A 19,512-nucleotide genomic window follows, 5' to 3' on the forward strand; every position below is an offset into this window, starting at 1 on the left:
ACTTCAATTTTTTAAAGCACCAATGTTTAGGAAAGTCAGCAGATGGTTCCTTTCCGTTTCTTGCTGCAGGTGGTGGGCAGCTGCGCCGAGCTGCAGGTGGAAACGCCCTCGCAAACCCAAACGATGCTGCTGAGCTTTGGTGTTTTGCTGGAACCTCTTGGGAATACCTGCTGCTTTCCAAAACCCCAAACGCCAGCTCCAGCAAGTGCTCTGCCTCGCAGCGGCGAAGCGTTCGCTTCGGAGGTGCTCACCCAGCGAAGCACGAGCAGCTGCAAGGCAAGACGAGGTTCGTGTTGCTGCTGCTCCTGTCCGGAGGGATGCGGGGACCTGCCCCAGGGTGGGCGAAGTGGGGTGTGGGGAGAAAGTGGGGTGGTGGGAGAGAAGCCCATGGCTTGTGGGGGAAAACCCAGACTGGAAACCTGAAAAATTGGAAATTCTGGCATTTTTTTTAGCAGTACAGCAAAGCTGGAGGAAAGGGTGGGGGGAAGTTCAGAGCAGGAATGACGTGAAGCCAGAGAGATAGCAAAGTACGAGGCAAATAATAACAGGAGATAAGAAGAGCCCCTGGTAACGACACCCTGAACCATCAGAACTGCTTCGTGCAGGGAGCATAGCCACTTTTTACATCATCTCTCACCAGGCTGGACATTTCCTTCTAAATGATTTTTTTTTCCTGTAAAAATCAGGACAGGTTTCCCCCTCCCGTCCCGTGTCGTCCCCCCCCAACCTGGGAGCCACAGCCCAGCCAAAACACAAGGCACCTTTCCAGGGAAATCTCCACTCCTGGAAGGGTCCGGTCTTGGAGGTTTTAGGATTGGGCTTAAAACCTGCTGTAATTAAAAGAGTAAAGACAATTTCAGCACAGCTCTGCCCCTCAAAGATAAATGTTATTTTCTTTCTCCAATGGCCCCTATGCAAAGGGAAAAAAAAAAAGATGAGAGGATGGATTTAGCCACGAAAGCTGCTCAAAAGCTGACTTAGCTTTAACCTCCTCGTTTTCCACTCGCGGGGAATTTGCAGTTGGCACTAACGCAATTACGTTGCGATTATTACTTCCTTCTAGAGTTGGGACACAAACATTTTCACGTGTTCTTAAATTTCTGGAAAGGCTCTGGCATCAACGTGGAGAAGTTTCTGTCATGGGGTGAAGTTTCTGTCACAGATGCTGTTGGCCATGGCCAGTGAGACCCTGCGGCATCTCAGGGGGCAGCGAGGGCTGGGGGCTCAACGAGGACAGGATCCCACCTGCTGGAGGGGGGATGGAGCTGCTGGGAAGGGCTGATTCCCCACAGCTGGTGAGAGGGCAGTGCCCAGGGTTTATAAACCGGCCCCGGAGCCAGTCTGGGGCTTGAAGATGTAGCAGGAGGGGGGTGGGGGCTTGAGGTGTTTGGGGGTCTGCAAAGCAGGCTGTGGGAGGAAGAAGGTGTCTCACGGGCTCTGTGAGTGCTCACCCCTCATCTTAAGCCTGAGCTTGCTGTGTTGTTGGAGCTTTTTCTTCTATTCTTTGTCTTTTCTTTTGGTTCTTGGCTCTGAAGTGCCCCATGAGATCTTCCATCCAGTGGTGGGCTGGGCTGCAGCATCTGCAGTGGGTGATGGCACAGTATGTTTGCAAGAAGCTGAAGCTGAGGATCTCCTCTGCTGCTAAGAGACTTGCTGAGGGTTATCAAACCCAGAAGGAACTCCCCCTTCAAAGGAAGGACTGGGAAATCCCTTACTTCAGCATCCTGCAATCCCCCATCCCTCACTCCTTAGCACTGAAAGGTGCCTTTTACCTTCCTTGCCAGAGCGTGGCAATACTTTACTATCTAAATGCCCTTTTACTCCCTGTAGGTAGAGTGATAACAACCTCATCAAGCACCAAACCTGGACAGGAAGGCTTCCTCCCAGCCTGCTCAGGACCAAAACATCCAGCTGGACACCTTGGCCCAGCTCCAGCTGGAGGACCTCATCCAGAAAGCACCTTTCCTTGCCCACCTTGGGACACCTGCTGAAGCCACCTCAAGGCAAGTGGCCTGAGATGTGATCCACAGGGTTGGAAATATGGGCAGAGTCCTGGAAAGCCTCAGCCTGGAAGATCAGTGTGCTTTCCCCAACTTTTAACCCTCTGTAGCTGAGTTATCTGTGATGCAGACTCAGAAGTCAGATCTGCCTAGAGAGAAGGGCTGGAGGACTTAATTAGCTGCCTCCTGGCACTTAGCAATTACTGCTGTATGGTATGGCCCAATTATGGTATTAACTTTAGTTCTCTGGAAATTGTGATTAATAATACTAATAATTCTACTGACCTCAAAGTAATTGTGGAACATTAAAGGAGAAAACTGTTTCTAATTAAGCAATTCCCAATCCTTCTGTTTTCTCTTTTTCTAAGCCTCTGGTGCTCTCTCGGCTGTCCCGGCGTGGGGTTTGCCAGGCTGGGGAGACGGACACACGGAGGGGCAGAAACTGCTTCTCCCCCCGCAAGAAGTGACATGCCTGGAACTCTTCAGCGTTTAAAAAACCAAAGCCTGTGCGAACCATAATCCTGCACTTTGTAAACGATTTCTGGTGGGAAGTTTTTGCTTCGCTGCCTGATCAGCCACCTCTGGAAGGAGACCCAGCAGCCTCCCCAGGCCCCCGGACGCGTCGCTGCAGGTTGGAAAGCAGCAGAGATGCTTGAACACCAGCTGTTTGCTCAGCACTGGGGTCTTTCCATCGACTTGGGATTTTAATCACGGAGCTGAATCAAAAAGGTAAATATTTCCCTCCAGAAAAGCTCTTGAGGATGATAGGAGGGTCCAACTGCTCTCAGCTTTGTGTGGGGAAGGCAAAGGGATGGGAACGAGTTGACTTCAAAGTTTATCTGGAAAAAAAAAACATCAACTGACCTACCACATTTCCATGGGCTTTCCCAGAGCGGGACGGGCTGAAGGGACGCGTTCCCGGAGCACAGGGGCTGCCAGACGCAGCGGTCGCTCAACCCTCGCCCGAGTTTGCCCCTTTGATGCTGGTTTGACTCCAGGGAGAAAATGTTTGTGGTTTCCTCTTCTTTCTGCTGCAGACAGCGCTGGGGCTGGGGGCTGGGCTGGGACAGCCGGGCAGGGAGCAGGAACGCAGCTCAGGAGCTGTTGGGAGTCATGCTGGGAGCACTGGCAAGCAGGGAAAGAGGCAGGAGTGTCCCTCTCCCCAAACCGGGAACAGCTTCTCCCTGTGGGCTGGTCACAGAAAGCCCAAACCCTTTCAAACGAGGGAAACAAAAAAGCCCAGGGTGTTGGGAGGTGAAGGAGGGCTGGGTGCCTTTGGGGTTGCTGCTGTGTCGCCCCTTTGCCGACTGGCAGGGCTCTGATGCAGCCCCAGCGCTTGGCTTCTTCCTGCCAACCTCTGAAAATGGTAATTTAATAAAAATTGATGCTCTCTCTCATGATCTGAATGCAATGCCTTTCAAAATGAGAAACAAATGGAAGTAGTCCAGCCCCGGTCTGCGCTGGGTGCTTGCAGCGATGCTGCACGAGGCCTGAAGCAGAGCAAAAAAGCAGCCAAGGTGAGCCCTGTTAACACTGAAACCTAATGAGGGAAAAAAAGGCTGTGTGCTGGTAAGCACCTTGCTCTGGGCACTGCAGCTCAGTCAGGACAAAGCCTGGGTCATGCTGAGCGTAAGAAACAGCCACAACAGCCCTGTCTCCCCATGCCCCTTTGGCAGGAGGCAAATCCCCGTCCTGCCCTCTTACGCTTTGGCCCATCGGCGAGGGTAAAGCAACCAAAATACCCCAAAATACTCAAATAAAGCACTGAAATGCTGTGGACAGGAGGGTTTCTTCCTTATTATTTTTTAGTTTTAAAATGCAGCAACAGAAAACAAAAGGGTAGAGAAATAACCAAGTCCCAAAACTGACCCTTCACGTTTACAAAATGACTAGGGCCGAAAAGAAAATCTCATCTTGTGCAATGAAGTTCTCAAAATTACCAGCTTTCTTATGTTTTATGGATTGATATGTGTGTGTGCACATACACATAAAGGCCTTATATTGAAAAGGTTAGTATTCCTCTTGGCAAGGGATCAGTGAAAATTTTCCACTAAAGTTTACCTCTGAAATACAAAGTGAAGATTATCTCATTCAAACATGTCACTGTATCTAAATACCATTTTAAAGGCACCTTCACGAGGCCGGTCTTCTGCTGCCATTTTATATTACTCTTTCTTCCAAAATTCAGAGAAACATTCCAGAACATATAAAATGCTCAAATTTTGTCTTGGGGAGCAGAAAGGGGAGACAGCGAGCTGCCTCCAGAAAGGTCCTGTGTTGTTCTGGAATTTTGCTTTTCTTCATAGGTGTTTAAAAGCAATGACAGGCCACGCTTTGCAATAAAATCCTGCACCTTGGGACTGTGCTGAGCTCACCGGGTGCCGTGTCAGCTTCCAGCTGCCTCCCAGCACCCCTGGGTGCAGCGGGGCTGTTGGGGAAACAACTGACCGCTGCCAAAGTTGCTCTTAGTAAGGCTTTGGAGCAAAGGGGCTTCTTCGTTTAAAGGCTGAGCCAATTGAGAGGAGGGAAAAAAATCTAAAAAAAACCCCAAACAAACAACTTTTAAATCTTTTTCTCCTCTTTTAGGCCCCAAAGCTTGGCATGCTGAGTAGCAGGAGAAGGATTGAAGATGTCTTTACCATGCATGATTCCAGCAGAGCAGTGACTGCTGCTGTGTCCAGCTGCCTGGAAGGGACAGCCTCTGGTAGATGGTCCGAGTGGGCTGGTCAACGTGCTTCCGAGAAAGGTAAGGGGACAAGAAAACCCAAATTATCCCTGCACGGCTTCTTGCTGCTCCCCACGGAGCCGCGGTCGCGTCTTCACAGGCTGCCTCCAGCGGGTGTCTGGCTCCAGCCTCCTCTCCTGGGCTGGAGCCGCGCTGACCGGCCCATGGTGCTACCAGGGGCGCTGTGAAATGTCCAAACACTCCGCTCGCACCCGTTTGCAGATGGGCCACAGTTGTTTTGTTAAATAAGCCAGCTATTAGCAAGCTTCTGTAGCTGGTCGTTTTTTTTTTTTTGTCTGGTGAGGTTTGGGGTTTTTTTTGTCTTGTTTCTACTCTGGCATGCCAGGGAGATTTACAGGAACAACATCAAAAGGCCTGGAAGCGTAGGGGATGTATGTGCTAAACCGACCACCAGCCCCTGGGTTTGTCAAGCTGGTATTTATTACAGCACTGGGAGGCGACAACTACGTTAAGATCAAGTTCAAAAGTCAACAGTGCAAATGCATCAAGGCTGAGCACCTTCACGCAGCTTCCCAGTAATCCTTGCTCCTTCCCTCCGACAGCGTGAGCAGAGAGGAAAGATAAACTGGAGGCAACAAAACGCACCAAAAATATATGGAAAAAAAAAAAAAAAGCATATTGGTCTACTGAAGACTGTGATGTAGAAAATACTCACATGACTGCAGGTTATGTGCCCGTCATGTGCCCGTAGGCATCTGAAAAATGGTCTGGCCATCGAAGGGGAGACGAGTGGCACTGGCACCGCAGCTCAGAGTTACGGTAACCAATTGTTTTCAATTCCCTTATTAAAAAGGTGTGGAAGTTTGTAGTGTTGTGTGCAGCTGCAGGAAAAAAAATCAGAATTGATGCTTAAGGGAAGAGACTGGAATGACAATTATTTTATCCTGCAAAATCTCCAATTAAGAGTTGAAAACTTCAAGGCGAAAGCCAAGCAGCAGTGAGGACTAGGTAAGGCAGAGATTGGTTTTGCTTCTGAATCAGTAAAGTTTTCATTCTAAGAAAATTTTCTGCAAAACAAGCAAATTGGTGGAAAAACTGGAAACACAGGACCCGTTCTTTAAAAACACATAACATATTTTTATAGCTAACTACAAACATAACAACAGACATTTACAGGATTTCTTAGTGCATATTTACACTTAGCTTTTTCTTTTCTTTCCTGGAATTAAAGTTGCCATAATCTTCAAAGACTTACAGGGCTGTTTCAACAGCCGAATTACAAAACAGCTCAGTTAGAAATTACAAAATAAACTTGATGGTTGAAATAAAGAGGAAAAAACAATCCACGTGATTCACTTCAATATAGATTTATATAGGAAAGATCATTCTTGACACATTTCCCAAGGCTGTGAAGTGGCAAACTTTTACTATTTTCATTTGCACTTTGATATTTCAGAGAAGCAGCTAACCTGTCACTCGTTTCTTGCCTTTCAGACCACAACCCTGCTGAAAGGGAAACTGGCTTGAAGCCATTTGCCCCCAAAGGTCCTTCTCTACAAATGGAAGAGGCTTAAAGGACAGGACAGGAGTCCTGAGCGATGCCTCTCTCGTGGATGAACCTGCTCCGTGACCAAAGCGAAAGGGCAGCTGTTTCCCAGCTCTCACCGGAGGCAACGCTTGGAAGCTACGTTGCTCCAGGCTGCTCTCCGCTTATTTCAGCATCTCCACTTTTGATCCTGAGCAGAGCCCAAGCTGAATGAAATCAAGTGTTCAAATACTTCAGAACTTGGAGCAACACAGGTTCTGCTGGAGTTAGGAGGGCAGGTGGTCGCCTTTTTCTTGAATCTCACCAGTTTGGCACAGCCCTAAGGGTACAGTGGACAGCACAGAGCACAAGAGGTGGGTTTGAACGCTTTGGAAATGGATGGTGTTGGAAGCCAAGTTGGATGTAACGGATGATATTGAAAGTCAAGACTCTAAAACCCATTTAGGATAAGATCTTTTTGAAAAGAAATGTATTTTCTTCATAAATACAGTACAATTACATTTTACAATGTCTTTTTACTTTCTAGACATAAAAATGCTAGCTTTTAAAAAAAGAGTTCCTATACAAATACATGAAAAGAGACCCCCTCCCTCCCCTCCCCACAGCCCTCTGCCCCCCCCCCACACCACGGAGCAAAACCGTCGGCTGCGGTCTGACGCAGCACAGTGAATCCTGAGCCAGCCTGTGCCAGGGAGGGGGAGACAAATGACCCCCGGGGTTTTGCTGGTCCCCCACCGCCCCGAGTTTCTATCCCCACTGTTTTGTGAGCAATGGAAAAAGCACATCACCTGGCCACGGCCAGCGGGATTCACTGCACGAGCTCGTGGCTCACGGGATGCGGCTGTCGGATGTCTCGCGCACCGCTGGTCATCAGTGTGGGCTCCTGGAACAGGAGGTGTCCTTGGAAATGGTTCTGGCCTAAAACTCTGCAAGTCCCCTCACCCAGGCAGCCTCAAATACGAGGCAAAGCTAATGCTGGTTTTCAGCCTCTCACCCTACAGACTTGCCAACAGAGGCAGAGACCACACGGAAAGAATTCCAGCACTTGCTGACCTCAGCCACCCTTCGCAGACTCCTGAGGAGCAACTCACAGATCCCCACCAGTCCTCAGCCCACGGACCGAAAATTGCTGCCCTGGACCCCACGGGAGCTGCCAGGTAGGGGCTATTTGAAGTTAATAATGACATTGGGCCAGATGGGAACAAAAGCCTTCAGATGCCAGGCGGCTGCCTGAGCCATCAAATCCCAAAGGAACTGCCCAAGGGAAGGACTTGTGAGTTTGGCCATTCTGTAAGCAGAGAAAGGAAAGAGGAAAAATAACTAAACTGGATTTTCTTGGTTTGCTCTACAAAGAATATGTGGCTTTCTTTATAAAAGCTACAATTCTGCTTCTAATACCCGAGTTTAAGAAAAACTCTTAGTCTAAAATTTTGGTTTGCAAAGAAGGTCATTGCAATCATTGTGTTAAAAATCACTTTCTACTAGAAATAAGCTCTACAGACGGAAAAGGAACTAGGTGTGCAGTTTGTCTCCTTAAAGCAGTTTCTGTTTAAAAACAAAATAAAAACCTGTACAGAGAGACTGAAGACTATAGTACACATCCTCCTCAAAGCAAGCAGCTCTTTCACATTCACATCAGGATGGCTCTGAGGAAGCTGGAGGGAAAGAATGCATTCCTGATGGCTCCTAGTTTGTCAGCGCAGGAAGATGACCTCAAACTTCCATGTCAAAAGTTTTGGAGGTTTTGCTTTTGGAAGAAATCACAACTACAAAACAGGGGAAAGAACCTGACCCAAACAATGGAAAACCGCACCAGCTTCTTGCAACTTTATTTCCACAGGCAGAGGACTGCTGAGGCTCCTGCAATCCTGATGGCTTGGACTGTCAGAAACCACTTGGATTCCATTTTTGGAGGAGACAGTTGCTGTCCATAATCTGTGTTTTATTCACAGAAAGCTATCATGTCCTTTTTGCTTTGTAAAAATAGACTACAGTGGCATTCAACTGGAAAACAATGAGCTGCAAGGAGGATAAACAAATTATTTTTACCTAGTCCAGCTGAACAGCCAATATTGATTGAGGAAAATCAGTTTTCTAAAACAGATTTTATCTGTAAAGGATCCAAATTTTCCTAGATGTTTTAGAATTAATGTGAATCAAGCGAGTTGGAACTGTTTATCCAGAGCTCTCCAGTTGCAAAACTTTTCCTGCTGCTGAGAAGTTCTTGTAAAGATGAAATATCATTTTTCCTGACTTTAAAAGGACAGCAAAGCACTCAAACATCTCTCCCCCTCCCTCACACCGACAATCAATGGCATTTGATCTCGCTTACTGTTCATTCTAAGCCCAAACCACAAAACATAATATAGAAAATTACACTGGAATGGCAAAAAGACAGACACCTGGAGCTAATGAGAAAAGCTTCTCCTGCATTCCCAACAACTGTGGGGGAGGAAAAGAAATCACTTCAAATCATCCAGAGTGGGCATTACTTCATATAAAGGGATGGAATTAAGGTAAGGGAAATAGACGTAAGCCATTCTCAGGGATGAGAATGAAGAGGCTGGGAACAGTTTGTCCAGAAAAGGGTGGAGAACTAATTAAGACAGATGATTAGAATACACTTAGGGAAGGTCTGCAGCACCGTCCCATACGGCAGAGACACTCAAAGCCTTAAAGTGCAGCTCTGAAGTGTCTTAAATAGAGGTGATGGAAGGGAGTTTGTGCTGCCTGTTAGAGCAGTCACTGGTAAAGCCAGGCCCTTTAGATTGAGCTCGTATCTTACCCCATGCGTTTTGCCATCTCTGACTTCTGGGGGTCTAGGAATAGAGCCTGAAGAACACTAACAAGCAGCAAATCTGCTAGAAATGACAGGAAATGTCTTCCTTGGGTTTTGTGATTACCACCAGAAGATGAACAGAATCCAATTCACAGCTGATCTTTAGGCACCACTAAATCACCTGCGCAGCAGGGATAAGGCACCTCCTTTCACCTCCCAACCCTCCATTATGACATTCATGTTATTTCTGTTGATCTGGTAAGGCCATTTCAATTGGACACCACACCAGTAGTGTCAGCTAAGTAGGAACTGAAGACATTCACTCACTGTTTGATGATTAATTGCTGATTTTCCTTATTTCTGGGCTGAAATGATCTGAAATGAAAATCTAGCTAATCTAATGTTGCACAGAAAGCTGAGACTAGCCAGGTTCCCAACACATGACCACTGGCTAATCAAATATTTTAATATTCAAGTAAAAAATAGTTGTTAACAGAAGTTAATATTGAAGCGTTTTAATAAAATGCCAAGTCAGTAACAAAAAATACTCTTTTACTTCTATTGGTCTTAACGTCTCCTTATAGCATCTGCAACCAAAGCATCGCTGCATCTGTGCTAGTTCTCAAAAATCTGAAAGTGTATCTGATGACAAACGAGTAACTTTCTTCTGTAATGCCTCTGGGAGTTTAAGTGGCTCTCCCCAGTTAAATGAATTAAAAAAAATATTTTGGAAGGAGAGAATTTGCATCTGAAACTACACAGAGCTCCTCTTCAAAGCTCTACTTCTGAGGCTTTGCTATATGGAAAAGAATCTAGTACCTCTGAGAAGGAGGGACGCACAAAGAAGGAAGGCATTTGAGATATAGAAAAATCTGCTATGGAGAAAGATCTCCACAGATGCAGCAGGTAAGTTGTTAACACTGAAAAGCAACAGGGCTTGCCACTTGCCCTGTGGTAAATTTGGAGTAGTTCCACTAAAGCCAATGGAATTACAATGGCAAAAATCTGATCTACCAGATCAGGGCTGAGCCTGTAAACTCTTTTTTAACTTACGTAAATCATGAATGTAATATATTATTTACTATCAACTGTATAAATTATTGAAAAAGTACTTAAGTATAAAAGTGTGGCAAGTCTTTCAATGAAACTAAAAATGTGAAATGTGACATTAATCACCGGAGTAATTTTTTTTTACTAACAAAATAACACAATTTGGGAAGTAAAAAAAGAAAGAATGTTGCCACACTGAAAATGGAAATCTTTCCAGCATATGAATGTGAAATACCTATTTTGAGTTCTTACACTGAACGTAAAGAGAAACTTCCCTTGACCACAGCTCAAATTTGTGAGAGCTTCCCAGAAACCGTATTCTGAAACCATTAAGTGATGCTCTCAACTAAGTCCCTGGTCCTGATCACGATAAGGCCATTATGCCCATCTAACTGTGTTCAAGTTAGACATTTAATCAACAGCTGTCAGAGCAGGTAATTCTGTTTAAGAGACTTGAAAAACACTGAAATGAAATATCAGATGTAGTGCACCTAAGTTCTTGGGTTTTCTCCAGATGTCACCAGATCCAGTATTTAAAAAATAAAGGGGGAAACTTTCAAAGAACAAGTGTTACGGGTTTTTTATAATTTAGAACAAATTATAAATTAACCTGTCCATACTTTTGAGACATAATATACAAGAGCAAACAGCTAAGTGTTCTTTTATTACTCAGGTACTACATTTTTTTCCCAATAAAAATGTCTTTTAAAAATTTCTTGCTACTGTATCCCAGCTCAGATCCTGGTACAGCCTTTCAGATGAGGTATTCTACCATCTCTCCATCTGGGAGGTCCTGCCCCATGGGCTGAACAGCAGCTTTTCTTTCAAGAGTGCTGGAGTGGAAGAGTGGGCCATCTACATGATGAGGAAAAACAAGAGACAGATAATCAAAGTTGTAACTTCAACAAGGTTAGAAAAATGACGTTAACGTTTTAAAAGTCATCTGCTATCATTGGCCAAAGGACAGCTTACAACAACTTATTTCATTTTAAAAAATCCAATTCTTCATGCATGCTGCCAGACAAATAAAGATATTTTACCAAATTCCCTTTGGGTATCTCCCACTGACACACAACGGCATATAAAACTGGAGCGACTGCATTTAAACCAACGTAGTCAGTGTAGACTTCCACCACAAAAGCTGTTCCCCTGTCTCCCTCGACGCCCATTAAATAGCACAGCACGGGCAAGATGCACGGCAGCCCAGCCAAATGCACTCTTCCATAAAGAACAACATCACTGTAACGTGCCTGTAAGCAGAAGAGGCAAGGTTGTGTAATCTGCATGGATTTGGCAGAGCGGGCTGGAAAACGAGCAGCTCTTGCCAGCTTGGAGCTCTGTGGGAAGCAAACTCAGCTTCTGTGACAGTCACTGTCAACTGGATCTACTTGTGCCAACGCTGAAGTCGGCCCGACTGGGACAGTACCATAACGAGACAGCTTTATCAAGGCAGTTACCTTTCCTTCCTCTCCCTCCCCCTTATCTGAGTCCACTTGCCTTTGAATACCCACTAAAATGCAACAGCCAGTCTCTACAGCCCGTTTACAGATGCTTTTTAAACCCCACATGCTACTCACAATTTACTTCAGAGTAGACACTGACTCAGAGACTATCCCGGGATTTGCATATACCCGCTCCAATTCTTAAATCTCGCTATACTTCTCTACCCAGCGTGTCCAAGCTTATGCTACCACTCCTAAGGGTTTTTTTTACCTTCAGAGCACTTAAGACCCCTCAGAACATGGTCAAGCTTGCCTCTGAAACCCAGCTGTCCTCACAAAAACTAAACCCAGTTTTCCTGAATGGAAAAAAGGGACGGCAGGGCCTGCCCCACAGAGCAGAACTGACGGCGAGGCAGTGGCAGGGGACCCTCTGGGAGAGCAGCTGGGCTTTGTTACCTGTTTTGTCCGCACTGTAGGCCAGGCTGGTGCTGGGGAGTCGTCCTGGTGTGGGAGCTGCAGTGGAAGGTGCAGCTTTGCTTTGTTCGCTCCCCCGGTCAGTCTGGGTGCTGCAGTCTCTGCTGCCTGTTTTCGAGTGGGCTGACAGCAACGGCGTGGAAGGAAGGACCGGAGAGGGAGTGGAGGGGATGGATTCGGAGCGATATTCTGTTCCCAGCAGAACACCTTTGTGGAAAAAGGAAAGGAAATTTCACAATTCCCGAAAACTACCTGGTATCAGTTCTGCACCCCTCTGTAGTACTTGCTCGAGGATCCGGAAGGCGTTACGTGCTGCAGCAGACAGCACCCATTCACCTTTCTATAGCACCTTTCACCACTGAGCGCTGAAGTACCTGAAGGACAGCAGCATCCTCCTGCTGCTGCATGCAAAGATAGGCATGTGGGCGCTGACACCTCACCTCCCTGTCTCTGAGCATTCCCCACATCTCCTAGGTGTGGCCCATCTATGGCAGACTAAGTTTGCACACTCTGAAATCAGCTGCAACAGATTCTCCTTTACATTTCAGGATCTTTTAGTCTCATAGGGAGGGCCTTTGGGCCCAACTTCCCCCTAGGAAAAAAAAAACCTCATCTAAGATTTGCTTTGTTACAACTCTTTTTCTCTGAACAATGGTGTTGAGCCATTCCAGACAAAAATCACGTTAGTGCAGGCACAACACTACAGGATAGTAATCCTGATTAGTATCTCTGCTGCTGTTCAAGGAGACTTTACACCTTCAGACAGCTGGGACAACCCAGTGGAAAGCAAGCGGTTGGGAACTCTGGAAACTAGATCTTCAATATCCCTACAGTCAGGTACCAAACTGGGAAAAAAGGCTTACGTATTTCAATGACAGAGCCTGGACATTAGAAGTCACTATTTCCCAAAAACCATTAAAACAAGCAGCTGTCCCAAACGTGTCCCATCTCGCTTGCAGTCAGCTTTACTCACGCACGCCAGGCCAGCTGATCTGTCTGTCCACCACACCTTCTTCCTTCTGCTGTTCCTGCCTCCCCTCTTCAGCAGTGATTTGCATATCTGAATTGCTACTGTTATTTAGAAATTACCCAGGCTGCCTTTCCAGCTCTTGTCCTCCCTCTTCTCCTCCAGGATGGGAGTGCTGCTCAGCGTTGAGGAGTGGGACAGCAAGCCCGAGCCCGCGTTCGATATCGACATCAGCGACTTGGCGGGTCTCATGGAGGAGAGCTGCTCCGTCTTACCAGGCTCCTTCCGGGAGCGCTGCTGCAGCACTTTGATCATGGCATCCTTCTCAATGATCTGAGCGTGCAGAGTCTTGATCCTTTTGGAGAAGTACAAAGAAGAACAATGTAGTTGTAGTCCTGTCTCCTCGGACTGAGGCCTCAGCATCCCCGTGGCTGTGACTAGGACTCCCTCAGGCATTTGGGGAGGCAGAGAGAGGGTGCAAGTGAGCTTACTGCCCTGAATACTGGCTGCTCACTGGCCCACCAGAGCAGATCATACATGAGACTTCCTGTACACACGCATGAGAGAACAGCACTGAGATACCTCCCCACCTTTGGCTACTGGAAGCTGCTCTGAACATCCACGGAAGGGGCTCTGAGACAAAGCTGAGAGTTACGGGCAGGACACGAGACCAACAGAAAGACGAGGATTAACACACTTCAGGGAGTCTGCACTGGACCTAACTTCAGGGAAAAGAGTTGTGTGAGACTTAAGAGGTGGCTGGAGCCTGGGGTTTCATGATGTCCTGAAGAGAGAAGAGGAACGTGCTAGATGCAAAAGATCTAAGACAAGACTTTTTTGCATTAGCCCTTAGTATCAAGACAGGTTTTGGATTGCTATGTAGATACTTCCTTGACCAAACGAGCGTCTGGCATCCTATATCATTGCTATGGGTGAAGACACAAGAATTTCTGGTTCTGAGGCGTCTACCCAGACAATTAATTTTAAACCCCTGTCCTAAAGAAGCCAGATAGGACCAAACTGCATTTTACCTTCCCTCCATGTCAAGACACCTTCTGTTGGCAAGCAGGATCTCTTCCTCCTCCTTCTGAATGCGAGCTTCCAGAGAGGTGTCGTAGCTAGGGTTGGGCGAGTGGTTGATCACTGTCGTGTCCCTGAGAACAAGCAGTAGAGCAGATGAAGGTTCAGCTAAGTTTGCTGCTTTCCTCCTAGCAGCACAAAATTATTGGTCAAAAGTAACAAACAAGAATATTCACTCTTTTTTTTTGAGCTTAGGCTGCCTCAGTGTCTTCCAAAAATCCCACTCCCAGTCCTAATTAAAGAAGGATTACAAAAATATGGAAATCATTGTAACAATATTCCATCTACTGTCCATCCCAGGCCAGTCTATAATCTAACTGATTCACTGTACTGTTGTAAACTCTGATCAATGAGGCAAATTCAAGGACAAGGGGAGGGGGAAGGATGGTATAGAACACTAGGTGTTTTCTTCAATTGAAACAGCCCAAACTTCGCATCAGATATAAAGCTTTTTCCCTTTCCCTTCCAACAGCATCATGCAGGGAATCTGAGTATCAAAGGGAACTAGGCATGGAAATTTCTTTAGCAATCCTAAGCAGCTCGGTCCAAAAAACTTGAAGTGGGCTGAAAACCATTTCAGACTGTTTCCACATAGTGCCTGATGTTAACACTGCGATCGTTGTTGAGTCCACTAACCAAAACATGAGTATTCCGTTCGACTGGGTGCTGTTCGGGCAGAACAAAGTCACTGTGCTACGCTCTGTATCGCTGTACAACTCGTAACAGTAAGAGCATGTTACTGACACAGCTATGCGTTAACACAATTAGAACAAAACAAACACAAGAAAACATAGAGTTACCAAGAACTCCAATTCATTGTAACATGAAATCTGTTCTCTCAGACCCAGCAGGTCTAAGAACTGTCGGGTACATGTACCTCTAACTCTGCAAAAGTTCAGATCAGGAACAGCAAAGCACCAATGTCAAGGGCACAAGAAGGTCATCCATCAAAGAAACCTGACCTGACCCAGATTCCTGCCTGTGCTGTAAAGCATCCTTCCTGCAACCTCAGCTTCCCAAGGGATGCTATTTTCCACTATCAAAGAAAAGGGAAAGAAATTTGTGCAAGTGTAGACAAGGTTGCCACTGGAATTAGTGGAATCCCTCACAGGATCTGAAGGCGATACTAGAGATGCCAACTGCATGCTAACGTGCAGAAGTATTGATGCTAATGGAATACTCTTTCGGGGGAGAAGCAGCTAGAAGGAAATGGAAGAATAGAGGTTGGCTCTTTCCTCACTGGAAAGCATTCTTGTTCATTTAACAAAACCTGAACAGGCCTAACACATCCCCTGTCATTCCATGACAAACAGTAGACCAGACCTCTATTTATCAGCACACCCTGAAAATATAACACAGTCTTTAAGGACAAGCAGCAGTAAGAGCCTTCACAGAATGTCTGGGGAGGCGGACAACAGTGCACGAGAAGCATCAATATCCTAAAATAACAGCCTGCTTCTGGAGCAAGATAAGATAAGTCTTTAAACGCTAACACGGCAGATCTACAACTTCACCCCTGTAATTCCAGTATGGTCTTACGAGCCAGGAAGCAAGTTGTGATAACAAGCCTATTTGAATCTGATTTATGAAACAATCTAAAATAAATCTGCTGTCAAGAACTAGCAGCTAGTGAGCAATGAAATTATACGTAAGCAATGCCTAATGCTAAAGTGTTGCACTTCAATAACAGCTCTTGTTTACCAGCTGGCTGAGGCACTCGGGCCCATTGACAGCCATAACGAGTGTATCTGTATAGTTGTCTTGGAATGCAAGCTTCTTACCAAATTTCAGACACCCTTCCCTTCCCACCCCCACAAGCAATGCTCTCCAGACACAGCAGAATGTTTTGAGCTGAATTTCCTCGTATATGTTGCTGGTTAGTAACCATGTTGAGGACAATACCACAAAGTAATTTGCAAAAACATTCTGGAAAACAAGTAAGCCATTCAGGGTGAACCATGTGAATCACCAAGCTTACCCCATCTCACATGACTTCAGCGAGGACTGATTCCTGTTTAAAAACATAAAACCCCAAAACATTCCTCTTATATGTATTTTTGAATCAACAGCTTCTAGGAATGGCTCAGAACAATTCTTGTCTGGAAAACGGCTCCTGCATGTGGGGGAATCTTCCCCTGGAAAAAAAGTTTCTAATTGTTGGCAACTGCACAGCTCCCAGGAAAAGCAGCCAAGCTCCACTTGTATGCAGAAGGCTGAGAAGCCGTTCAGACCGCAGGAGAGGTATCATGGGAGGGTGGTATGACAACATTCCTTGGTGGGAAATATGACATTCAACTGGAAAAAGAAAATAATCCCTGTACTATGAAAAGTCTCATTTACCTCTGAGCAGCCACAGTTGCAGCTGCATCCAAAGCAAACTGTCTCATCACACTCTCCTCCAGGTATTTCTGTTCCCATTTGGTCATGTCAGCTTCCAGAGCAAGAATCCTCTCTTCCTTCTCACGCAGGAGCTCCATAAGCGCCGTGGCGTTGTACTCCGAGACGCTGGCAGCCTGAGATGTACCCTGACGCTAATTTTCCAAAGAAGAAAAAAAAAAAAGTCTCAGGATACATCTGTAAGACTCAGGGTTGGTTTGTTTGCTTTTTGTCTAAAGGACAGAGCCTGGTCCAGAGCAGCACTGGCTTGATGCGAGACCGCCCTAGAGTGAAACGCAGTGGCCTGTGTCCTGTTGGGCAGACTAGGTGATGGTGACAGTTTCGTTTAGAGCTCAGTCTGAAACATCTGCAGGGCCAGTTCAGCCTCACTCTGCCAAAATCAGGGAACAAGCTCATATAACATAAGAAAGGCTCTTTCTGCTTTTCAAATGTTGAAGCTCAAAAGTCATAAAACGCCAAGCACTGCTCCCAAGAAAGACAGCTCAACACACAGCACCCATGCTACAGTGCTTCCTGGTGACATTCCAGAGCTGGTCGATACTAACAAGCAAGTATCTGAGATGGAAAATACTCCTCCTAAGGCCTTTTTCCATGTGCAAAGCTCCACATGTGCCTCTGAAAGCTGGATCATGCTATTCAGGTCTGATGTCTACAGCCCATCTACAACACCTAAAGTAACACAGACTCACATCCAACAGTGTTCCAGCAAAACACTAACAAGTATGCAAGAGTTACCAGGCCTTGAAAAAAATACATCCAAAATATTTTCAAATGATTTGGTTATTAAATCAATATGATCAGTGTATACCTGTGGATAAGTAGCTGGAGACCAAAAATAATTCAGTTCTAAGCAAGATTTGGAAGACAGGCAGTGTTCCTTTTCAAAACAACACAGAGTGGAGATTTGCTGAGCTAATAGTTCAAGGGATAAAATGCATAGTTTTATACAGAAATCTCATCAGGGACTGGCAGGATATTTGAGTTATTTTTTTTTTTTTTAATAGTTTAAAAGAAAATAAATTAGGGCAGACAAGCTATTTTATGTTCAGCTCATGATTCTTAACCATGATAAGAAAGCTATTTTTTCATGTTGACTTAAGACCAATGTCAAAAATTGTGGGGTTCAGAGTACCTCATCTTCCAAAGGTAACACAGAAAATGTTTATCAAATTGCTAAAAATCCTAAAACCAATACAAAAGTACGAGTAAGACTTAAATATCCATTCCTATGCAGAGGTGGAAGTCAGAGGATAAACATCACCTGAAACTAAATGTGATTTAGAACACAGGCCTGCACCCTATCTCCAGCAAAATTTAATAACCTGACAGTTCACCTATGTTTGACGTAGGTTGAACTAAAACTAAAACTTCACCTCCAATTCATAACACCACTGCACAATCTACTTCTCATTCTTTCTTTTCACTGAAAAAGACTCACGTTACAATCGTAGAAACACACTCTACGTGAAGCTCCTGACTGTCTCCATCAACTGCATTTATAGAATTGGTTTTGCTGGTTTGGTTTGGTTTTTCTTTTTTAAAGGCAAAAGCTTGTTGAAAGGCCTCTTTTCAGGCCAGTTGTTAATGAATTTTATATAAAATCTCGAACTGTGAACAATATTTTTCAAATACTATAAAAGTAAATATAACCACATTACTTAAAGATATAACACCACCTAGTTACATGGCTATGTCTGAGTCTTGTCACGTGGTGGATCCCCTAGTGATCTCTTATCTGAATTTTAAATCAAGTAAAAAGAACACAACGCCCAGCAAATCCATGATTATAGCTACAAAAAAAACCCCAAATTTGCTCATTTTACAAGATGGAAAAAAACACTGCCCTTCTTTTACGTGTGGTGTAGAGAATGGTGTATGATCCTACAAGAAACCTAGTATGGCACAGGGAAACAATGGGTACCTGCTGCATCCGGAGAGATTCCAGTTCTCTCTCCAGCCGGGTCCGCAGCCTATGTTCCAGCTGTTCCCGTTTCTCACACGCTGCCTGCAGCTGAACCAAGGCCTGCTGCATCTTCTCCACCTTCTCAACATAGACCTGCTTCTTTTTGAGCTGAAACAAAGGAAGAAAACGCAACATCAGTGAAATTATGAGAACAAGGGAGTGAACTTCTGGCTTTGTACACATTGCAGAGCACAGAAACACCAGCGAGGAAGAACATGTCCAGATGACTGCTGTCAGAGTGACTCGAACTCCTGCTCTGGGCTCAACACTCAGGATGTTACAGGTCCTTCCCATCTCTGCTTTCCTGTATATTTGTTCTTTTTGTTCTCAGGGAACCCATGGAAATGACGGGGAAACGGAGGTAATTATCTGTTGCAAGTGACTGAGAGTAGCAATGGGCTAGAAAGGGCACCTGGGTCCATAATAGAGAGTGTTTAAGTGACTTGACATATGTTACCCAGGTAACTGTAGCAAAGACAGGGATTAGAGCTGGTTCACAAGTTGGGAACACTTTTCAGCGCAACACTGAAAATTGCTTGCAGTGTTTTTATGAAATTAAGCAGAAACTGAATCAAAACCTGCAGGATCCTATTCCAGTCCCATAACAATAAAACAATGGATAGGATCAGAGCACACACCAGACATGGCCTGTGCTCTCTCCTCACTGCAGCCAGGTTTGTTCTAGCAGTCTGGACATTCATCTCGGACATCTTGGCCCAGTGTGACCCAAGAGGTCCTGCTCCATTCCTTGACCCTGGCCTTCCGTCCTCCTCCATCGCTCATCCTGCAAGCCGAGCTGCTACCCTGCATCACGATAAGCAACGAAAACTACCAAGTTGAGACCCCCGGTAACTATCTTAGCAAGGTTAATCCATGGATCAGGCAGAATAAAACCAACCTAAAATATCAATCAAAAAATCATACTAAAACACACCCAGGGCCCAGCTCTACTAATATATAGAGTTCCGCACACCTACGGATGTAACATTCTGTTAAGAAAAAGACTAACAACCACAATTTGCTGGCCTTCTGCGGCAAATCTGGGGCATTACTTTTTAGCTATGATTGTCATCAACCCTGAAATACAAAAATAGCAGGAAGAAGGCAATTTTTCCCAACAGCCAGAGC

At 45.5% G+C, this 19,512-nt stretch overlaps 1 protein-coding gene across 1 annotated transcript in view; it reads right to left on the minus strand.

Annotated features, from left to right (window-relative positions):
- Positions 1–10,658: 10,658 nt before the first annotated feature.
- AMOT (angiomotin) overlaps positions 10,659–19,512 on the minus strand; it is a 33,626-nt gene continuing 24,772 nt past the window's right edge. The window contains exons 7-12 of the mRNA XM_009992724.2: positions 18,343–18,492; positions 16,365–16,555; positions 13,976–14,098; positions 13,067–13,299; positions 11,960–12,184; positions 10,659–10,916 (exon numbers count right to left, since the gene is read on the minus strand). Of these exons, the coding sequence (XP_009991026.2) occupies positions 10,816–10,916; positions 11,960–12,184; positions 13,067–13,299; positions 13,976–14,098; positions 16,365–16,555; positions 18,343–18,492 (1,023 nt within the window). The 3' untranslated portion in view covers positions 10,659–10,815. The remainder of the gene's footprint in view (positions 10,917–11,959; positions 12,185–13,066; positions 13,300–13,975; positions 14,099–16,364; positions 16,556–18,342; positions 18,493–19,512) is intronic.

The sequence above is a fragment of the Tauraco erythrolophus genome, chromosome 13 (genome assembly GCF_009769465.1).
Source record: "Tauraco erythrolophus isolate bTauEry1 chromosome 13, bTauEry1.pri, whole genome shotgun sequence".
In the NCBI taxonomy this organism is placed as follows: domain Eukaryota; kingdom Metazoa; phylum Chordata; class Aves; order Musophagiformes; family Musophagidae; genus Tauraco; species Tauraco erythrolophus.